Source organism: Brachycentrus maculatus, unplaced genomic scaffold, assembly GCF_059751285.1.
Source record: "Brachycentrus maculatus isolate JH-2025_06_01 unplaced genomic scaffold, ASM5975128v1 h1tg000099l, whole genome shotgun sequence".
Classification (NCBI taxonomy): domain Eukaryota; kingdom Metazoa; phylum Arthropoda; class Insecta; order Trichoptera; family Brachycentridae; genus Brachycentrus; species Brachycentrus maculatus.
The window spans coordinates 510,001-534,921 of NW_028280853.1; the positions used below are offsets into that span (position 1 = coordinate 510,001).

Here is a 24,921-nt window from a genome sequence, read left to right on the forward strand (position 1 = left end):
AAAAGTATGACTGATGAATTTCTACAAGTTTCGATCACAACTAAAGACTCATGTTTTCCAAATCTCGTATGCTTTAAATTTAAGTAAAGTATTAATTCAATGCTATCTTCCTGCAAGCTATATTCATTTCCTTAATTTTCATCCGGGGAATGTAATTTAAGAATTGCAATTAAATCATATTAAAATCAAACATTTCGAAAATAAAAAGTTCGTTAATATATCAAGTCACTTCCAATACGTGGAATATTGTGGATAAATATTATTGTTGAGCAATAAACTAGTAAAATGTATGAAAATCTTCTATTACACAAATATGATACCCGCTTCACTTACAACGAAGGATTGATATTCACTCGAATGAAAACTGTATAAATGTATGTAGTACAACAATTTTCTTTTCTTGAATGTTTTTCGCAGATACTTTGTGGCACATTTTATTAACTTTATAAAATGAAACAACTTTGTTTTAACCACTTTTTTATTATAAGTACCCTTTAACCTTTTTATTAGAGTATTTTAATGTTTTTAATTTTTTAGAATTTAATAAACCCTGACGATGTCAAGGTTTTTGTCGAAACCGGTAGGTAAAAGTGTACTAATAATAAAAAAAGTGGTTAAAACAATGCTGTTTAATTTTATATAGTAAATAATTTACTTACTTACTTTGGCTGAATATAAAGTCACAATTTTACATAGCAGCATAAATGAGTAAGAATATGGAAGTATAGATATTTACAGGGCTTATAACCTGTCATAGGCTTGTTAAGTGATCACTTAAAACACGTGTAACATTTAGTATTTTGCCCATGATTGACTACCACAGTACTCAAATTTTTAGAACTCATCATATATCATAAATCTCATGACGCTTCATGTTTGAGTTCGCGGCAGCCATCTATGGTTGGTTCGAGACAGCTTTTATTTAATAGAGACTCTTTATTTAGATATATGCAAGATCCTAAACGGATTATTTTACATAATAGGAGATTTATAATATTTTCATAGTTCCACAAACATTTTGAAATAAAATATTTTTAAAATGTGAGCTTTCTTTTTTTCCATTTAACCAGACTGAACCACAGCAGCACGTGGATGGGTATGTTGTAATATATGTATGTTTTATAAAAAACAATAACAGATAATCAATATTTATTTAATATAATTTTTTAACATCTCATCAAAGATGAAGAAGAATATGGAAGTCTGGGCATTTACGGGGCTGACGACCGTCATAGACCGACTTAAACTAGCCAATAAGTAAATACCCAGACTTCCATATTCTTCTTCACCTTTGATGAGATGTCAAAAAATAATATGAAAAATACTCCTATAATTGGAGATAATCCTGATTTGTGAACAAGTATTTGGACACATTCAAAATGTTGTAAATATTTATTTATTTTATTAATGTCGGTCCCGGACTTTTTACTCGGACTGTATATGCAGCACACATTTCCAATCATGCTCTCTTTCATTCCGTGTTCGTAGATAACTTATTTATTACCTTCTTTCATATAAATAAATACAAATTGTAGTCAGAAGCATTTATAAAATAAGTTATGGGGTTTTTTATCGCAAATATATTCCCTACATATGGATTGTCGGAATTGCAAAGCTCAACTCATCTAGGGAAAAAATACATAGAATTTATAAAATCCGTATATTTTAATGTTTCATGAAAATTTATCTTAAATGTACGTCAGAGAATTTATCAAAATAGTTTATTTAATAAAGTATCTACTATTTTTTGACATATCATCAAAGATGAAAAAGAATATGGAAGTCTAAGAACATATAAGTCTGGGCATTTACGGGGCTGACGACCGTCATAGGCTGGTTTAAGTGATCACTTTACACACGTGTAACATTCACCAATTCTACCCGTTATTGACAACTACACTACTCAAATTCTTGGAAGTTCTATATATATGAACCAATTTAGAAACCTTGTTCTTGAATCACTAGAACTTCAAAAATGTCCAGACTTCCAAATTCTTCTTCATCTTTGATGAGATGTCAAAAAATAGTATGAAAATAACTCCTGTAATTGGAGATAATCCAGATTTTGTGAACAAGTGTATTTTTTCTTATGATAAAATAAAGGAAAGCGTGTGGAGATGGAAGAATAAGTGATGTAAGAATGATAAAATAAATCTATGAAACAAAATCAGTTGGAAATAGAAGCCGAGGACAACCAAAGAAGATTTGTCATGATCGCGAATATCATAAAAAAATCATTGATCACTACATATTTCCGGAATGCTTACAGTTCTAGCTTTTATACAATGTACACTTACGTAAAAATACATTATATCAATACGATGTATGATGGATGCTCAAATGGTATTATCATATATCAATAAGGAAAGAATGGAAGGCTAAGATAAGCATTATCAATAAAATTAAGGACCATGTAATGAGGTGATTTGGGCATATGAATCGAATGAGGGAAGAAAGAACAATAAAACAAATTTAAGAAGTCAATGTGGCTGGTAATAGAAGCAGAGAAAGACCGAGGAAAACTTGGCATGATCAAGTATTTCAAATACACACTTGAAAGTGGTCAAGTCATGAGTCGGAATAATTGGCGTGTATGTATGAGGAAATGCATGAATGTAGAAAAGCGTTTTTTTTTGTAATGACAGATTGGTGTGGCGTTTTATTCTCCCTGCCTACCCTTGAGGAGAAACGGCGTGATGGTTATTCAGTTGTGATGTTTACTTTCGCGTAAAGAAGGATTGTCCGCCTCCGTAATGTAATGGTCAGCACGCTCGGCTACCGTTCTGGTGGTCCCGGGTTCGATTCCCAGGGGGGTCAAATAAATATAAGTGATTTCATCACTGTAATATTTATTCAATATTACCCTGGACTGGTACCCGAAGTGGAGGGCTGATGATCACCTTTTCTTCATGTGTAAACGATCAAGATAATACTGCGTTTATAAGACGCAGTGCCCTATGCACCATTGGGTGCGGATAAGGGTTTTATTATTATTATCAAATATGGAATTAAAGGAAAATGGCATTTAATTTATATTTTTTTTTATCATCAATTATAACTTCTTGGTATACATAGTAAGAAGCAGTCTGATGTACAATTTCGATGGAAGATAGTAATTCCCTTTAACGAATGAATTTTTCCACATAGCAAACGAGTAATCGCAGAGAAAATATTTATATATACCGGATTAAAAAAGATATTAATTTTCCATAAATATTTCATAAGAAATTCCCGATCGCAGCAATTTCAAGGAACATTAGCCGACCGCAAATAGTCGATACAAATCGTCGGTGCAAAAAATGGCCGGGGCATTCGATAAATCTCCCAGCGACAAGCGGCGATAAGCCCTCCTTATTAATATGTCGCTGGCTCCTTGACGTATAAATCTGCCCGCAGTCGAATGCTCGGCTTTTTCACGCTACGATGCGGAGAATTTCCGTTTGAAAATGAAAATGGCGAAAAAAGGGGTAATTAATACACTCCTCCTGATGATTTGTTCAAGGCGAGGAATGCAGTAATGCTCGCAGTGTCCACATTACACCGATCCCCCTATTCAAAGACCCTATTCATATTGACAGTACCTACTTGAATATTTGTACTTCTACTGAATACACGGAAGTAATTTTATTTTCTAGTCTAGAACCATTTTAATGCTGTCATTTATACACCATTTGGATACGGGGTAGTTTTATGTGATTTTAATAATTATTTTTTTCAAATAAACCAAAATCAATCTTCTTCTAACCCTTATCCGCACCCAATGGTGTATAGGGCACTGCATAGTATTGAGGCAGTTTTATTTTGATCGTAACTTACAAAAAGGCAATGTGATCACTTCTGCACTTCAGGGTAATATTCAATATATTTAAATCATAATACATAAAAAAATACAAAAAAATCATTAATATTTATTTTCACTCTCCTCCCCTAGGAATCGAACCCAAGACCTCCATGCTAACCATTACACCTCGAAGGCGGACAACAACAACAATCATACTCGATATAACATAGTTGTGTGTAACAGTGTGTCGGGTTGTAGTCCCGTGGTTAGTGTCGCGTACTCTTAAGTTAGAGTTTCTCGGTTCGAACCCACTCTACCACAAATTGATCCCTATTTCTAATAATGAACATAAATAGTATGAAAATTAAATATTTGTGTAAATATTAAAAACAAAAATATTTATCTTTAAAAAAAATAATGATATGCCACACAAAATAACAGTTCATTTCTGTTAATATTATTTGATAGGATTGAGAATAAGGGGATTGTTTTCTAAAATATAAATATATACGAGTATGTACGTATTTAAATGGTAAGTGGATACGTTCGTGTAGCAACTTTGTACGAATGTAGTACTTATTTTCTTCACATATGCGCTATTCGTTCCATACAATATTTTCTTATGAAGTGTCGACTGGAAATTTAATTATACAGGAATCGAAGGAATGAGTTGAGTTGTATGTAATTATATAAAATTATATTTTATGAAATTAAATCAATATTGTATGAAATTATACTAGATACAGCTGGTTTCGATTTAAATATGAAAAGTACAAATAATACAAATATAAATTATTGACATTATATGGAAACAACGATTTCATTTGATTATAATCAACAATTATTAAGCCAATTATTTTTGCCTTACCTTCGTGTATTTCTTTAATACTTTTTTGTTACCTAAAATAAACTCCCTCCCTTTTGTGTACAAGAATTTACTGCATATTCTGTTTATACATCTTATAAATAATATTAAATGTGTATAACAAATAAAAATTATAATATCCGCCTCCGTAGTGTAATGGTTAGCAAGCTCGACTCCGATCTGGAGGTCCCAGGTTCGATTCCCAGGGGAGGTGATTTTTCACTCTAGTATTTGTTCAATATTACCCTGGACTGGTATCTGAAGCGGAGGACTGATCACCTTTCTTGCAGTGCAGTGCCTTATGCACCATAGAGGTGCGGAAAAGGGTTTGATAACAAATAATAAGTGAACGAGTGAAACAATACAATAGATACAATGGATTCAATATTTTATATCAATAAATATTTGTCACATATGTAATTCGTGTTTTTGTCCTTTTCTTATTGTCATATTTTCTAAATAAGACCTTTTTATACCTTTTTTGCATATTCTGTTTTTGCCTTCATGTAATAAACGATCAATGTAATATTGCGTCGATGCGATGCAGTGCTCTATGTACCATTTGGTACGGACAAGGCTTAGAACAGAATGTATGAAGATATGAATGCATATGGAAGGGGGGGGAAAAATTTAAAAAAATGTGGCATGGAGTTCTATCCTCGTTACTTAGCAATGGTTTAAAATAAGTAGGTATTTAATATTAATATTAATAATGAAATATCATAAACTGAAACATTTTGAAACAATGGAAATTTATAAAAATAAAATAATAATAAACCTTTAATTAACAATATGATAATGACTAAAGCCTCCCCCTGTTGTCTATATTCCTAATGTTAAAATAAATTAAAAATATTTACAAAAAAATCAATAAAAATGAGGAAAAACTCCTACCCTTTCTTCATCCTTCAACGTTCCAAGGAAATAACTCTTAAATTTAGACAAAGCTTCATAAATTTAGACTTAGCTTTGAAAATGATGCAGAATGCATTGAAACACGTGTCACAATATATTTTATACCAAGTCTAGTAAAGAAAAATGTGTATTTATTGAATAAAATTTACATTGAAAATATACATATCGTAGTCATACAGAAGAAAGTGACCTAGAGCATTTTTTTACAAAACCGTGATCATTAACTATTTGATATCTAACTGGCCTTATATTGCCCTGAAAATTATGTTGATTTCTTAAAAATGACTAAATGCATTGATGTTTATTTTCTTGCCAAGCAAAAGTGACTTAAATGGGGCCTCCTGAACATTTTACGTTTTGGTAGTTGGTCACTTTCTCCTGTACGACTACGATATGTATAAATATTTGAAATATAAATATTACATAACAATAAAACTATTAAGTTTCATTGTAGCGAACCTTTGGTATATGAAATCAAAAAAAATATTTTTTTGCAGACGCATTTATAAATTAAATAATTCATTGCTACTAGACAAAGTATCATCAAAATTCCATTATTCAATACATTATTTCAATAATTTAAAAATTGACTTCCATTATCAGAGACGCTGAGCAATATATCACTGCCAGTGTTATAAATCTCCCGGAGAAAAATGTTATAAGATATGAAGTCTTACTATTGATCCAAGCGTCGATCCATCAGTGATCATAAATTGCTAGATTACTCCATAGATTATACCCTGAGCCTACGACCTCCCTGGTACAGGGAGCCAGTATTGACTGGCCAAGGTTTGCCGTAGTGAGCTCATTTGAAATTATAATGACGTCACTGAATGTCCAACGTGTCACCGGGGGACAGGTCTAGATATAAATATAAACAGGTCGAGTAGGAATACTTTATGCGAGTATACGTACCTTACTGCATCATGGACTGCGCAGGAGCCAATGATCAGACCTTATATCATATGTAGCGATCTCGTCAAAACGATATCGAACAAAAAATATCCACAGACTTAAAAAATTACATTTGTGGAGGTTCTCACCTAAAATTTAAATCTCCAATATTGCACAAAAAAATATTTACATGCAAATCTGTTCTGTTCACTGTATTCTATCGAAATCTTAATTAAAGTTGCGACAAAACGTGACCAATCCAGTGTTAAACCAATATGAAATCATTAAATCGCACCAAAACATAACAATTTTACAAGCCAGAATATTTCAAATTATTTACAATGGAAATGTAACGTTTTGGTTAGGTACTCCACATTTATAAATAAAAGTCCAAATGACCTTTTACCATGTTTTTTTCAGAAATAAACAAACGTTGAAAAATACATAAGATTCCCTGAGATTTTTAAATATGGTACAAAAAATCATCCTTGGCCTACGGTCAAATTCATATTGTAAGTTATTTTACACTCTAATATTAATTCATTAATTCAGTTGGCTTGGCCATGTACTCCGCATGCCTCCTGAGAGCCTTAATTAAGCTTGCCTCTTTTAAAAGGCATCAGGTTCGCGCCGCCCAGGACGACCACTGCTGACAATTCGTCGGTAGTTCTCGTCAGAACTTCGGGACGCGGATCTGTCTTGGGAGGATGCAAGGGAGCTAGCAGCCGACAGAAAAGCCTGGAGAAAGTTTGTGGACTCCATATGCTCCACCTAGGGAGCGGATATGGTTTAATTAAATATTTATTTTCGATTTACTCTTAATGTTTAAAGTTACTATAATTTCATGTAATTCGTGAGTGAAAATTCTAGGCAAAAACACTCGTATTCTCGTGCCGGGCCTGCAAGCTGCACGTTCTTATACAAAGGAGCAGAAATCCCGACAAAGCCCGGTGTCTCGGCCGATTCCCGGTCAAACAGTATTCCGTTTGACTCCCTTCGATTCAGAAAATAGTTGGAGCAAAGGCGACAGCGGCATTGGCCGTCAATATCGGCCGCGGACGCACAGGCTCGTGCGCGACCGAGTTTTTACTTTTTGTCGTCCGACCGATTTACGATTCCGGGGAATCGGACGAAATGTAAAAATCACATTTTTGAGGCGATTCGGAAGGTGGTCGAAGGTTCTTAAGACGGGAGTCGGCATCTTATTTTATTTTATTTTATTTAGGAATTTGACAAAACATTTCAATGGCTTTGTGGATAATGTTGGAAGGTCATACATCTTTATTGCACGTTTTGCATTTTACAATATTAAAAGTACAAAAATATAATTTATATTTGAAACACAAACTTTGTGGTTTTCCATTTTATAAATAAAATGTAACTTTGTTTTAAAATAAGTAATTTTAAAACAAAGTTACATTTTAATTTAAAAAAAATTATATTATGTCAATACACAAATGCTTTGGTTGTGTGTTGGTTAACATTTTTTAGGTAATAATAAAGGGTACTGGAAAGAATACAATAGATATCAAAATATAAATATGTGGATTGAAAGTGCTAATATAAAACATAAATAATTGATTTTAACACAAAACGAAATACCACAGATGAAAATGAAAAAGTCAACAATAAGTATATACTATAAGAGTTATAATTTAAATGAAGCTACTTTTGATGGTCTGTTTTTTTTTAAATAAATAATTTCAGCAAAATTTAAATCGAAATAAATTTAATTAATTTGTGTCTTCCATATAGTCTTTATGAAATAAATTAAACAGTTTTGGAGGTATGAAAAATAAATGTCTGCGTAAGTCTGGATTTGAATTTGAGTGAGTCTAGAGCTGAATAATCAAAGTTCTTTTTATTAAAAGAATATGCTTTTTAAAGATTTTCATATATTTTTGCCACCCGTTTCTGTGGATCAGTGTAGTATATTTTATTTATTTTATTTTGAAATTTAACAGAACAGTTACATCATGTTTAACACATATATGATTATAACAAAATAAAAACTGTTTCAATAGCAAAATTCCTTACTCATTCGTTTCACGTCCCGAAACCATCTCAAAACAACTAAATTAAATCGATAATGCTTATGCCTTGCATTATTTCCTTATTTGACCATTTGAACATGTCGTAACATGGTTTTACCGCACACTTATCTGAGAGATCTCATTTCGACTGCATTCAGTCAACTTTCATCTTTCTTTTGCCAACTCCATGCTTCACTTCCATACATATCTCGTAAACTTGTATTTTCTGGCTTATACGCAGTATGTACTTTTATATTCGGCAGATGATCTTCACATTTAAGCAATACATTCGCACCAAATTAAAGCCCAAGCAAGGCTATAAATTACTTTTTTATGTGTATTTTCTGTTTATAAAATATTGAATTTTTAAATCTTACTAAGTAATGACGGACTGAATTTGATCTTAAGTTGTGTAAGTTATTACGAAGCCGACAAAGTCAACAGCCAATGTGTAAATATTTGTTCAACTTTTAACCAAAACACTGTTATTCCATTAAAATAATATCAGACGAGTGCATAAACATTATTGACCTTTATATCCACAAAATACTTAATGACTTATTTACGTATTAATTAATATTTACTCAATTTAGAATGTTTAAATGTATGTATAATCTTCAGTTAAATATTCCTCTGGTTTTTACGATTGCGGAAGGCATGTGCGAAGGCACAAAATACAGAGGACGACCCGCTTGAACTACATGGACCAAATCATCTCCGATATGCTTTGTAGCGGGTACGCCGAGTTGAAGAGATGAACGGAGGATAGAGTGAGGTGGAGAGTGACCATGAAAGAAGCAAACCAATGATCACACAGATTGTTACCCACGAAGAAGGTATATATTATCATTTACAAACCTTAGTTTGGACAAGTCGTAATTTATACCGTATTTCTAGCCCTTTTTCAAATTGATAATTATTTAAACTTTATAAAATAAAACAACTTTGTTTTAAACACTTTCTATTGGTATACTTTTTCCAACCGGTTTTGACAAGTACCTTGTCATCTTTAGGGTTCATGTACTAATTCTAAAACTTTGAAATACTCACAGTAAGGTTATAGTTGATTACCCTTCCATTACGATACCAAAAACATCCACGCACTCCGTACACCGTATGACAATGTGATTAAAAAAACGGGAAAAACTCCTAAATATTGCTTTTATTGAACATTGCGCAATGCCCTTTACTAAGGAGTTATTGATATCGAAATATTTTTTGTTGATAAGAAGACATAGATAAAGAAGGACATGGAAGATATTTTAAAGTTTCCATAATGGTTTCTGCTAAAAAAAACTAACTTATTTGAACCATAGATTTCGCTGAACAAATAGCATTCAATTTAAGCATATGTAAATTTAATTTCCAATATTTGAGTAATGTGTTGTCAATCAAAAGTAGAATGGTAAATGTTGTATAGTGTATAACGCAATAACCAGCCAACGACAAGTCGCAAAGCCTATAAATATCAATGCTCTCATATTTTCCTTCTTTTAAAGATATTGGTATAAAAATATTACTATATTTTACTGGAATCCTTGACTATTGCTTGAAAGCCATTCCTTCAAAGCAATAAGTCCGCCAAAACACTTGTATATGTATATGTGTGTAATACGTGTGTGTGTGTGTGTGTGTGTGTGTGTGTGTGTGTGCATGTGTGCGTGTGTGTACACATTGTTTACCAAACATTTTGCAAAGTCACGAACTAGCAACTTCATAGAATAAAAGTCAACATCGCTTTCAAAATTAATTGAGAATAAATCTAGGCGCCAATTCGCTTTAAAAAATAATAACACATCGGCACAATAAATCTGAATACGCAGCCATTTAAAAAAAAACTTTATAAATACATTCTAAATAATGGCAATAAATTTCCTAATACAGTGGGCCTGAAATTTTTAATACTAGGTGTTTGATTAAATTAACCTGATCGCCGAATACGCCCCCTTTCTCAATTTCTCATGAAACTTTCCATTAATTAGATGATTAATTAATCATATCGACTTAAAAATGTGTAATTAGCAACACGCAGATTGGTTACATTTTCCCACACTTTGGCTTGCCTGTCTACTGTAATATATATTGGTAAGTTTACATGTATATAGGTGGATCGGACTTTTATAATAAAAGTTAACTGCGTTACATTGGGCCAAGAATTTGTTCAATTTAGCGAGAAAAGGTCAATGAGTCTAGTACAATATTTTGACGTAACTAATCAGATTATCGCTTCTGAAAGCTTTAACCCCTTCACGTTTGAATTAATTTGTTAAATAAATTTATTAGTTGTACTTTTTTCATTAAAATTTTATCTATCTTTTTAAAGTTATATATTATAAACACCAATAAATGAAACTTTGGTTTAAAAGCGGTATTTGATAAAAAAGCTTTTTGCTTCGAAACCGGTAGACATTATAATTAAGTTATAATAAAATATTTATACAGATTTTAAAACAAAGTAACGTTTCAATTATAAAATGAAAAACCACAAATAAAATGGATTCATGACCAGTCCAGGGTAATATTAAATAAATATTAGAGCGTAAAATCACCAATATTTAAAATCATTAATACTCATTTTCATCCCCCCCCCCCGGGAATCGAACCTAGGACCTCCATACGGTAGATAAACATGCTAACCATTACACCACGGAAGAGGACTGAAGAATACTATGTATGGCAAGATAACTTGAAGAATACTATTGCAAGATAACTAAGAATACTATAGCAAGATAACTTTAAGAATACTATACCAAGATAACTTGAAAAATACTATAGTAAGATAACTTGAAGAATACTATTGCAAGATAACTTGAAGAATACTATAGCAAGATAACTTCAAGAATACTATAGCAAGATAACTTCAAGAATACTATAGCAAGATAACTTAAAGAATACTATAGCAAGATAACACTGTAATATCCGCCTCCGTAGTGTAATAGTTAGCACGCTCGGCTACCGTTCTGGAGGTCCCGGGTTTGATTCCCAGGGGGGTCAAATAAATATAAGTGATTTTTTCACTCCAATATTTATTCAATATACCTCCGGACTGGTACTTAAAGCGGAGGGCTGATCACCATGAGTTAACGATCAAGATAACACTGCGTTTATATGATACAGTGCCCTATGCACCATTAGGTGCGGATAAGGGGTTTGAAGTTGAGTAGCAAGATAACTTGAAGAAAACTTATCATTTTACAACAAAAAAAATCTGCATAGTTTAAACAATCGATTTAGATTTTTTTAATGTAGGCATGAATGGATTAAATGCTAAACAAAATATCTTGACAATTAGGTGAGTAGTTATCAACTCGCGTACAAGAGATCGCTCTTCGCGTCTACAGACACCTTCCTGTATGAGGGGAGGGTTGGTCGGTCTAATCGATTTTTCGATGGATCGTTTAATTTTAATTGTAGGTTTGCGGCTTGATACGAACACGTCATAATTAATCTTGCATATTTTACCGTTTAGGGACCATTAAGTCGAGATAATAATCGATATTGATGCCTCGAGAAAAGGCGGCTCTTTGAGCCATGAGAAATTCTCCAATAAATGTGAAATAAACACTGATCGCTGGATTATCTTGGTCTCTTACAATGTTTTGAGTGTGTCCAAATCTTTGTTCACAAATCTAAGTTTGTCGTACATATATTTCATGAAGATTTCTGCTAAGTAAAAGACTTGCTCGACTCAATTAGGATGGCTCCGAGAACTCACATGTAAAAGGAGATCTCACATCGCACACTCCTTTCAAGAACGTCATAAATAAAAAAAACTTGACTTTTCAGAAGAAAGTTTTTAAAGTTTAAAGATATAAAACAAAGTATTAAAAATAATTATCGAGCCACTTATATAACTTTGTACTGTGCAACAGACCTTTTTCGGTAAAACCTGAAGGTTTTTTCTCCATTTGAAAAATATGAAGTATATTTAAAAAAAATAATTAAAAAACACATTTTCTTCAAAATGCAAAAACAGCACATTCTGCCCTGTAGCGGGTAAATATTTAGTTAAAAATATGCCTCTTTTGCTGGGATATAGTACATTTTCTGGGCATTCCGAAAACATGCACAACTGAAAATTGTCGATTTTTGATTTATGACGTTCTTGAAAGGAGTGAGCGACATGTGAAACAAATATGGGGCATAACGATGATGATGAAATAAAGAGAATGCAAAGCTGAGGTAAGCATTATAGATAAAAAATAAAATTAAAAGTGTATTAAGAAAAAACAACAAAAAGGAGTTACATGTGATTGGATATTGAACCACCACATTGCGAGACCGAGTAAGAAATACCGACATTCGGAGCATGTGTAAGACGGAGGATATCGTGAGGTGGGGACGACAACGAAGGCGATACTGGAATGATCATGTAAACAGAATGTCAGAAGACAGACTTCCACGTATCGCCCTTCAAGGAATCCTTGAAAGACGCAGACCCCCAGGCAGACCTCCAAAAAGGTGGAAAGACAGCTGGGAGCAATATCCCAAGAGCTACAGATTCTAAGGATCTAGAAAAAGAAGAAGCATATTGAAACAGAGGAAGACCGAGGAAAACATAGCGTGATCAAGAATTACAAATATGTTCTTAAATATGGCCATGTCAGGCGTTTGGCGGTATGTATATTATCCGCTTCCTTAGTGTAATGGTCAGCACGCTCGGCTACCGTGCTGGAGGTCCCGCATTCGATTCCTAAAGGGAGGTCAAATAAATATAAGTGTTGTTTTCACTCTTATATTCATTCAATATTACCCTACACTGGTACCTGTAGCGGAGGGCTGATCACCTTTCATTCATATGTTAACGATCAATATAACACTGCGTTTATATGATGCAGTGCCCTTTGCACCACCGGGTGCGGATAAGGGTTTGATGAAGATGTATGAGGAGATGCATGAAAGTGGAAGAGGCGAAACAAAGACAGATAACAGAATATGGAAAGCAGAATATAGCGGGGTAGTGGTTAGTTAGTTATATTTATACTTTTATTTTTTGACATCTCATCAAAGACGAAGAAGAATATGGAAGTCTGGGCATTTACGGGGCTGACGACCGTAAATGCCCAGACCAATTCATAATTATACTCATATTTTTTTTATCAAAGATAATATGAAAAATAACTTCTATAATTGGAGATAATCCAGATGTGTGAACAAGTATTTGGACACATTAAAAATGTTGTAAATTTATACTTCATTAAAGAAAAAGACATGTATCTCAAAATAGAGTTCCACAACTAGTGTGTAGGAGTAGGTATGTTTATTCATAGGAGCAAAATCGATATGCGTATAAAATTTATTAAATATTATTTAAACAGCCTTGAGGTCTATTTTCGCATGAAGCAATAACCTCATCAGGGTTTGTTTTACTAGAATTCCACATAGCCCGAAGGCCCGAACGAGAGCGTATTTGCTCAGCAAAAGGCGACCTACCGGCCGACGCTATTAGCATTCAGTGCACGCGTGAATTACCCCTTAAACCCCGGCCTCTGTAAAAAGAGGAATCGATAAGGCAGCCGTACTTGCCTACCTGGGAGAACAAATTATATAACACGGGCCATGAGAGGGTCAAACTTGGAAAGGAAAACTTTCTCTGAATTCACATCCTGAATTACTGAGCGGGTATTTTAAAGTATTGGAGCATTGATCACATACATCCTTCCGTATTTTCACCGCCATGTCGTGTATTTAATGTTTGTTGTTTTCTTATTTCTTCTAACCCTTATCCTCACCCCAATGGTGCATAGGGCACTGCATCGTATAGAAACAGTGTTATCTTGATCCTTAAATACACGAAGGAAAGGTGCCTTCAGCCTTCCGCTTCAGGTACCAGTCCAGGTCAAATTAAATAAATGTTAGACTGAAAAATCACTAATATTTATTTTGACCCTCTTGGGAATTGAACCCAGGACCTCTGGCATGGTAGCCTAGCGAGCTTACCACTACACTATGGAGGCGGACAATAATTTAATACAAATAATATTTCATATTTAATTGATGAAAAATAATAAAACATATTTTGTCGTATTTTCGTCATATGTTTTTCATTGTAAAAGAGCCATATATTTTTTTAATAAAAAACAAAAAAAAACAAAAAGAGACAGCCTCCTATATTTTTTTATTACTGTTTCATTCAATGTCGAAAAAAATAAACAAAGCCTCTACACCTCTTATATAAATGTGTATTGTTTTAATTTTACACTATTTCAATACTTTTAATTTCACATAATTAAATTGTTTAATTATATTAAATTATTTGTTGTATAAAATTATATTACCTTACAGTACGTAAATAAATTCAACTCTTTAAAATTAAATATGCAACGCCCTAGATCATGTTTTAATATCAATAATTTTACCCTACATATACTAATTACGAGTATCATACATATTCTTACATATAAGAAATAATTATTTTGTAACTTCATGTATTAAGCACATGACACTTTAAATATTTTTTTAATAAAACTGTAATTTCGGCATACCTCCGGTTATATCGATGTTTGGAAAACTTTATATTAAGCTCAAAAATTATCAGTTACAAACTGCATAATTTATATTCGTTACGAGTGAATCAGCATGAACGGTATCTCAACATTTTTTCATCAATGTGTGTAGAAAATACTTGAACTTTCAGGTTTTTAACTAAAAGAATTCAACCCCTTTCTAACAGGCTAATAATCACGATATTCAAATGTATAGATGTAATGGTTAAAAAGAAAAAAAACGTAGGAAATTATGTTTTTTTATGTTGTTATTTTCCGACACCAATTATATTTTATTAGTAACAAACAAAAAAAAAGTGATAATTAATTTACATTTTTCATACATAAAAAATTTCTTGTTATGCCTAAAATGTAAATCCAATTTTCAATAAAAAACAATAAAGTGTCTATTCTAAATAAAAGCTTTTATAACCATAGATGGCTGTTATGAACTAATACGTAAAGCGTCATGAGATTTACGATATATGTAGGAGTTAAAATTGAGTAGCGTGGTTATCATGGGTAGAATGGTGAATGTAACACATGTGTAAAATGATCACTTAACTAGCCTATGACAGGTCGTAAGCCCTGTAAATACACAGACTTCCATATTCTAATTCATCATTGTTGGGATATCAAAAATCTAAAAAATGCTACCTACCATTATTTGAAAAAAATTTAAAATATACAAATCAAAACTATTGTTTTCATCCCATGTTTCAAATAATCGTATTCTACTGATCTAAAATGAAATGAATAAAAGAAAATTCTTATTCGAAAAGGTACAAAATCAGATTTATCTCAACGATGCGATGGTTTAATGCCATTATTATTTTGTGGTAAACCGAAGACTAAAACAGTAATAGTGGGGTCTAATCTAATCTCGGGTTAAATAGGGTTGACCAAGGGGGTTCTAACTAGTGCAATCAGCTTCAAGTAAATAAAGGGAAAAATTTAATTTAAATGCGTTTAAAAAGCTTATTGAATTTGATTTGATGTCCAATATATATTTTTTATCTAAAGAAAAATATTTGTGTTTTTATTATTCACACAAATATTTCAATTTCATACTTTTTCTGTGAGCCTAAGCGGCTCATTACTAGAAATAGGTATCAAATTGTGGTAGAGTGGGTTCGAACCGAGAAACTCTGACATAAGAGTCCGCGACACTAACCACGCGACCACAACCCGACTTAAATATTTTACTCTGGTAATTTCATTCAAAAAAATTAAATATGAATAAAAAGTTGGAAAACAAAAATTTTAAACCAAATATAAGACTTATGTATATGTAACAAATATAAATCGTTTCACTTTAAAAAATAGATTTGCAACACGTTAGTTAAAAATACAATAAATAAATTATCATTCATATTGACAATATGCAACGCCCATTCAATTACGCTTTTTTGTGTCACGTTCCTTAAATAACCAGCTTTAAATCATTTGACTAAAATAATGGTTAATTTTTTTTAAATAATTATATACTAACTGTACCCGGTCACTATTTTTTATGCCTATTATCAATGTAGTTAAATATAAAAGAAAAAGAAAAGTAAGGGCACACATTTCTAAAATATTTAATTTTACAATTGTTGTGGGGATACAATATTTTAGCGACTGTCACAAAGCATGCTGTAAACTAAAAGCAATGTTAAGTATTGCTTTTGTTACCATTTTTTATGTCAACAGATGCCTTTATTATTACGGCAAAAAGTGTTAAAAAAATTAAAGTATTTTTATCAGTCACAGATAAAAACACCTGTTACAGACAAATATTTAAATGCAACTTGTGTCAAAAATTGTAAGCAATCAGCGAAAAACTGATATGAAATATACATTTAAGGTTTTACTAAAGGACATTTCATCATTAATTAATGAAAAAATATACCAACAATTGTTTACATAAGGTGTCAAATAATACGAGTATTCTTATTCTATATATATATATATATATATATATATATATATATATATATATATATATATATATATATATATATATATATATATATATATATATATATATATATATTTATATATATATATATATATATATATATATATATATATATATATATATATATATATATATATATATATATATATATATATATATATATATATATATATATATATATATATATATATATATATATATATATATATATATATATATATATATATATATATATATATATATATATATATATATATATATATATATATATATATATATATATATCATAAGAGTCGAATAATGTCGGCTACGACGAAACCCGGTCACTGGTCAAATAAAATTCATATGGAATCAACCATACAGTTGTTATTTTATTTTACCCAGAATCAAATAAGATGTATAAAAAAATATGCATACATTTCGGTAATATATCACTGTTTTATGAATCCGTATTTTTTGTTGACAAACCGATATAAATCAAATGGTCATGTGTTGAACCACATAAAATTATTGTTTCGGTGGGAGTCTAAACGGAAACAAGTTTTTGCCGGCGACAGACATAACTCACACTTGTGGCTTAATCAATTTTGTTATACGGAAACCCCTAATATTAGGGTTTATTTCGGGCCAGTTGGGAGATATAACATTCCAAGTAAAATTGTACCTACTACATACAATAAAATCAATATCCAGTTATATTTACTAGAAAACAATAAATACGCCAAATATCTTGTGTCGGAATATCCCAGTATACCTACACTTGCATCAAACCTTTTTTGAGTTTATTTATGTAAACACGCCTAGTTTTGATAACTACAGATGTTCTCTTCAAGTGGCGAAAATACAAACTTTGTATTTTCACTTGTTATGATTATTGTATGAGAACATCTGTCATGGTTTTTTTTTTTAAAGGAATAACCCGCAAAGCTTCTTTTTTAGGAGATTGTCTGCAGGTAGGATAGTTAGGAATGGGAAGATATACGAGTATGTGAAAAAACATTACAAACACCTAGACTAATTGAAAATTAATATTTCTATAATTCATTTTTGCAATTGGCGGAAATCAAACCCGCAACGCCAGTTTCGCAGTCGAGCGTCTATCCGAACGCCATATCGCCTATCAATAATAATTTAACTTAAAAGTGATATAACATAAGTGTTTCGATTTTACATTTTAAAAAGCATGTTTTTCTAGAAAGTATAGTATAGCTTAAACTTATATTTTAATCTTATCAAATCTAAGTATTTTACGTAACGTATTATAAATTCATACGCACACACAATGTACGGTCTTCTTTTACATTTTACAGGCCCTACAAAGTCATCGTCCTGCATTTTAGCTCGGGTAAGAAGGATTCACATAATTATAGGTCTTTGACAGAATGACTGATCGAAATCCCGCCACAATTTTTCGTCCTTTTTCCTAATAATATTTGAACCGTTCAAAGAGGCTGCTGCGAAATTGGGAAGCGATTAACTAATTTTTAAAGATGAGGACTCTATAGAAATGGATCCTGATAAAGGCTTGATCTCATTTTAGCAAATTGCAATCCTTTATAGTGTTTTAATTTTAAATCGAAAACTGCATCTATTTTGTACTCACCGATCTGACCAGCAGAGGGCATCTTCTCTGTATCTGAAAAACAAAAAAAGCAATTAGGACAAAAATTCTTCAAATTTAATTATGCTATTACATCAAAGTTTCTTTTATACAACATACTATAAAGTTAAAAAAAAAAAATTGTTTCGAAGTTTTACTAAGTAAATACCACTATTTCGAAATAGTAATATTTACAAAGTGAAATTTGAATAAAAAATGGATAGATTTTATTACAAAGTGCCGAATCAAACAATGAAAAAAATTATTTAAAAAACCGGCTACATTTTTGACATCTCAACATAGATGAAGAAGAGTTTGGAAGTCTGGGTATGTACAGTGATTATGAACTGTCATAGTCAAGTTAAATGATCACTTTATGCACGTATAACATTCACCATTCTACCCATGATTGACAACCACAATACTATTATTTTTTTGGAAGTCATAGATGTACATATAATCAATCTCTTGACGTTCTATGATTAAGTTCACAACAGCCATCTGTGATTGGATTTAGAAAGCTTTTTTTAGCAGAGATTCTTTTGTATGTATGCAAGATCCGAACACGTATAATTTTATACTTATTTTATTATATACTGGGGATACGACCGAAAATCTGATTGTTCAGTGTAAAGAGTATAAATTATGTACTAAATATCGCTATACTTTGTCAGCCTCCGTAGTGTAATGGTCAGCATGCTCGGCTACCGTACTGGAGGTCCCGTACGAAATTCGATTCCCAGGGGGGTTTAAATAAATATAAGCAATTTTTTCACTGTAATATTTATATAATACTACCCTGGGCTGGTACCTGAAGCGGAGGGCTGATCGCATTTCCTTCATGTGGTCATGATCAAGATAACACTACGTTTATATGATGCAGTGCCCTATGCACCATTGGGTGCAGATGAGGGTTTGAAGAAATATAAACTCATTTATCATAATGCGACTTCCCCGCAAGAGTAGGCAGAAACAATAGAACACCACACCAATCAGTATTTGCAAACAATCTTCGCCTCTTCCACATTTATGCATACTCTCATGCATCCCCGCCTATTATTTCGACTACTGACCTGACTACTCTCGATAATAATAATTGCATATAAAAACATTATTTGTAAGTATATACATTTATAAAAAATATATATATATACATATATATATATATATATATATATATATATATATATATATATATATATATATATATATATATATATATATATATATATATATATATATATATATATATATATATATATATATATATATATATATATATATATATATATATATATATATATATATATATATATATATATATATATATATATATATATATATATATATATATATATATATATATATATATATATATATATATATATATATATATATATATATATATATATACATATATATATGTATATATATATTTTGAGAATTTAAAATATGTCTCATATTGCGATCGATCGTTAAATGGTTGCCTTATGGCCACATGTAGGTGGGTAGGTGATCGGCAACTAACTACCGACCGGTGGTCGTGGGTTCGAGACCCGAGGAGATTACACTGTACCCTGTAATCATACCGGCATCCCTAACCTCTTTTTTTATAATATTATATTTGGTACTCATGGTACACGTAACATTATAATATACAGATCGATGTGAATCAGTTTACGATACATTATATTCGCTTGGATCAATAATAATAATAATTAAAATAAATTATTTTATTCAAAAATGTTTTTTTATAAAATTTTCTATATTAAAAGCATAGCTTATTTTGTGGTATGCTAATATATCACTCTCCTTATCATTCATCGTTCGCTTTGTGTAATACCACTTAAAAACAACTCCACGACTACCTGATTTAGAATAAGCATTTCATCATCGGGTTATCAGTCTACAGGTGACCTGATAATGGAATGGTTATTCCGAAACCGGCAGTCATGCAGCAGACTTTGTAAGTGGAATTACACAAAGTGAACGATGAATGTTAAGGAGAATTATATTATCCACTGACACTTCGTGATGGAATTGCATTTTAATATATTATTAGATTAAAACCAATATTTTTAGCTTTTCCACTTTATTTTATTTTGACCAGCGACCGAGTTTCGTCGTTACCGACATCATCAAACTTGTTCCACCAGTCTGATGATGTCGGTAACGACGAAACCCGGTCGCTGGTCAAAATAAAAATAAAGTGGAAAAGCTAAAAATATTGGTTTTAATCTAATAATATATTATAAGGAGAGTGTTATTTTTACTATTTCTAAAAAACTTATTGTACTGAATAAATGGACATTGCAGAGCTTATTACTAATCGGCATTACATTATTTAAAAAAAAACTTATTCCGAACCAAATTGTGCAGAGGGCACTGCATTGCATCAATGTATTATTAAATTGATTATTAAATGCATGAAGGCAAGGTCCTGCGCTTCAGGTACCAGTCCGGGTAATAATTAATTAATATTATAGTGAAAAAACTTTAGTATTTTGACCCCCTCTAGAAATCGGACTCTAGACCACAAGCATGTTGGCCGAACGCTCTAGCCACTAACTAAGCTACGGAGGCGAATAAAATATATTGGTGTTATAGAAATAAAAACCAATAGAACGTTGACATCTCAACAAAGATGAAGAAGAATATAAAAGTATAAACACTGTCAATGGCTCTGGTTTACGTGTTCATTTATACATTGTAACATTCACCATTTTACCCATGATTGACAACCACACTACTCAAATTTCGGAAGAAGTATATATCCTTAAATTGACCTTCATATAAGGCTTTCAAATTTGAGTAGTGTGATTGTCAATCATCGGTAGAATACTGAATGTTACATTCGTATGAAGTGATGACTTAAACCAGCCTATAACAAGTCGTAAGCCCTGCAAATACCCAGACTTCCATATTCTTCTTCAACTTTGTTGAGGTGTCAAAATAAATTAATCCTTATTGGATACAGATGAAAAATCACAATGGTGTAAAATAATAAGCATATTTTCAAATGAAAACTGATTCATACACTTTTTCTCAGTAAATTTCATAAATATGAAGCAAATATTTTTTTTATTCAAACTTATTGCAAGGTATTTTGATATTTCAGCCGTGATTTTTTACTCGTGTTTTCATATCGCGACCATAAACGGTTGGTATTATGCTAATTTCCAGTGTTACCCGCCTGGAAAAAAATACTTTTAAGTATTGCCAGGAGGCGGAACAACAACAATTTCACGATACCGGGGTAAGGTATAAAAATAAGTACTTTAAATATATTTTAATATGCAGTTTTCGACAAAGTTTGCAATAAAGAGATGCCAGATTATACGCGTAGATAATACGAGTATATGAAAGTAGTAGGTACCTGCAGTACTGCATTCTTGGCGAGCATAAATATTTTCGTATTTAAAATAAATGGTTAAGTATACTGCTCTCAAAGAGTTTCATTTTTATGTGAAGTGATCTGACTCATCAAAAAAAGAACCCAAATCATTTTTTTTAATTGATAATTGAATGACAGTTCTACGAGGATGTTTTATTCTTTCTTGAGAGCTTTTGTCTATTTCACAAAGAGTAATTTCGTCTCTACTTTTATAGAAATAAGAGGCTTTCATGCTTGCACTTTTCATTGTTTTTGTTTGCATGACGAGAATTTGAAGTTTAAATTTTAGTTAAACTAGTCCCCTTCCGTATTTTGACATGAAAGTCTGGGTATTTACAGGGCTTACTACCTGTCTTTGACTGGTTAAAGTGATCACTTTGTACACGTGTAATATTTGCTATTAACATTATGCAAGTTCTCGGGAGCATCTCCATAGATGTAGATGTAGTGAGCTTTTTATTGAGCAGAGACCCTCATGAAATACACGTTAGATTGTTCCCGAATTGTTTTACACATTGAAGACGCCTGGAAACATGACTTTTAAATTGTATTAATATATATATATATATATATATATATATATATATATATATATATATATATATATATATATATATATATATATATATATATATATATATATATATATATATATATATATATATATATATATATATATATATATATATATATATATATATATATATATATATATATATATATATATATATATATATATATATATATATATATATATATATATATATATATATATATATATATATATATATATATATATATATATATATATATATATATATATATATATATATATATATATATATATATATATCTCGTAGTCATACATGAGAAAGTGACCAACTACCAAAACGTAAAATGTTTAGGAGGCCCCATTTAAGTCACTCTTGATCTCTAGTTTAGACTTATATTCCTTTTTTATATCACAATTCTGTCATACAACGTGACAGCAAAAAACTACAAAGTTGTCATTTTCTATTTAAAATACAATCCCACCTACAAAAAATATATATATACAAAAGTTAATCACATACAAAAGTGTCAACCAAAATCCGTTTGATAGTTCGTTGATAACTAACTTGTTTTCGGTAAAGCCAAAATATACCTTGGTATTTACGGCTTACTGGGGACCAGGGGTAAGTGAATAAAAAGAGGGATATTAGAAAAAAATTGAACGGAAAATTGTTTCAGTCAATTTCATATGAACTAATCGGGACGTATTGAAAGCTTACCCTTGTCGGGTCACCGAGGCGTGAAGACCAAAGCGATGAACATGTTTTATTTTGGCTTTTTATTGAAGTCTATAAATCTGACGATTTTTTTTTTCTAAAAGCAACCGCATAAATAAACGGAGAAAAAGCTTTTCAAGTTTTCAGCAGTATAGTTATATGAAAAATAAAGGAATTATAAGAGAAGGAAATAGAATGTAAATTGAATGAGAGAGCGTTTATTAAGAAAACAAAAAATGATAAAATGTAATGTACTGCGATGACATATCGCTCACTCCTTTCAAGAACGTCATAAATCAAAATTCGTGAATTTTGAGTTGTGCATGTTTTCGGAATGCCCAGAAAATGTACTATATACCAGCAAAAGCGGCATATTTTTAACTTTATATTTACCCACTACAGGGCAGAAAATGTTGTTTTTGCATTTTGATGAAAAGGTATTGTTTAATTATTTTTTTAAATATGCTTAATATTTTTCAAATGGAGAAAAAACCTTCAGGTTTTACCTAAAAAGATCTGTTGCACAGTAAAAAGTTCAATAAGTGGCTTCCTGTTTATTTTTAATACATTGTGATTTCTTTTTAAACTTTAAAAACGTTCTCTCGACAAATCAAGTTTTTTGATTTATGACGTTCTTGAAAGGAGTGAGCGATATCGCTAACTCCTTTCAACAACGTCATAAATCAAAAATTGTCAATTTTGAGTTGTGCATGTTTGCGGAACGCCCAGAAAATTTACTCTATCCCAGCAAAATCGGCATATTTTTAACTTAATATTTACCCGCTATAGGGCAGAAAGTGTTGTTTTTGCATTTTGAAGAAAATGTTTCGTTTATTTATTTTTTTAAATACACTAATTATTTTTCAAATGGAGAAAAAACCTTCAGGTTTTACCTAAAAAGATTGGATGCACAGTAAAAAGTTCAATAAGTGGCTTGATATTTATTTTTAATATATTGTATTATATTTTTAAACTTTAAAAACGTTCTAATGAAAATTCAAGTTTTTTTTATTTATGACGTTCTTGAAAGGAGTGAGCGATACGATTCTCATTAATAACGTGGACAAAACGGTGACGTGTCTTATTAGCACGATATTCTGTCTAAAAAAGTTGTGGTCCCGCGGTTACAGTCATGGACTCTGATTCAGAATGTCTGGGTTCGAACACGCTCTACCACAATATAATAATCAAATGCTTTAGACTTGCAAAAACTTATGACAAATAGTGTGTGATAAAAACACAAATACTTTTATTTGAAAAAAAGAGTTTTTTAACACTCTCCTTATCATTCATAGTATTACCATACCACGAAGTTTTGTGGTATTACACAAAGTGGACGATGAATCATAAAGAGAGTGTTATATTACCATACCACAAAGTTAACATTGCTTTTAAAATACAAAATATGAACAAAAAATATATATTTTTTTTATTTAGGGAAATGGTTTCAACTCTTTCATACCTATTACAAATAAGATTTAAATTTTATACTGATATTTCTTGGTGGAATTTTTTTTTATTAACATAAATTGTACACATATATTTAATTTATTTTATTGTATTAATTTATTTAAAACATTTTTTTGCAGAGACCCACCAAGCCACCTTGTGTGTCTTGTCAGTGGACAAGACACACAAGGTGGCTTTGATGTAATTAAAATAACAACTGTTTAGTTTTTTTTCATATAAATTTTATTTGATTAAGCTTCGTTTTAATCGACATCAC

The 24,921-nt window shown here is 31.1% G+C and overlaps 1 protein-coding gene across 3 annotated transcripts in view; it reads right to left on the reverse strand.

Moving 5' to 3' along the window:
- The window catches only part of trh (PAS domain-containing protein trachealess), a 395,076-nt gene that overhangs the window by 288,788 nt on the left and 81,367 nt on the right, over nt 1–24,921 (reverse strand). For all 3 annotated transcript variants that reach the window (XM_088258584.1, XM_088258582.1, XM_088258583.1), the window contains one exon: nt 18,537–18,569. In XM_088258584.1, coding sequence (XP_088114710.1) covers nt 18,537–18,569 — 33 coding nt within the window. The remainder of the gene's footprint in view (nt 1–18,536; nt 18,570–24,921) is intronic.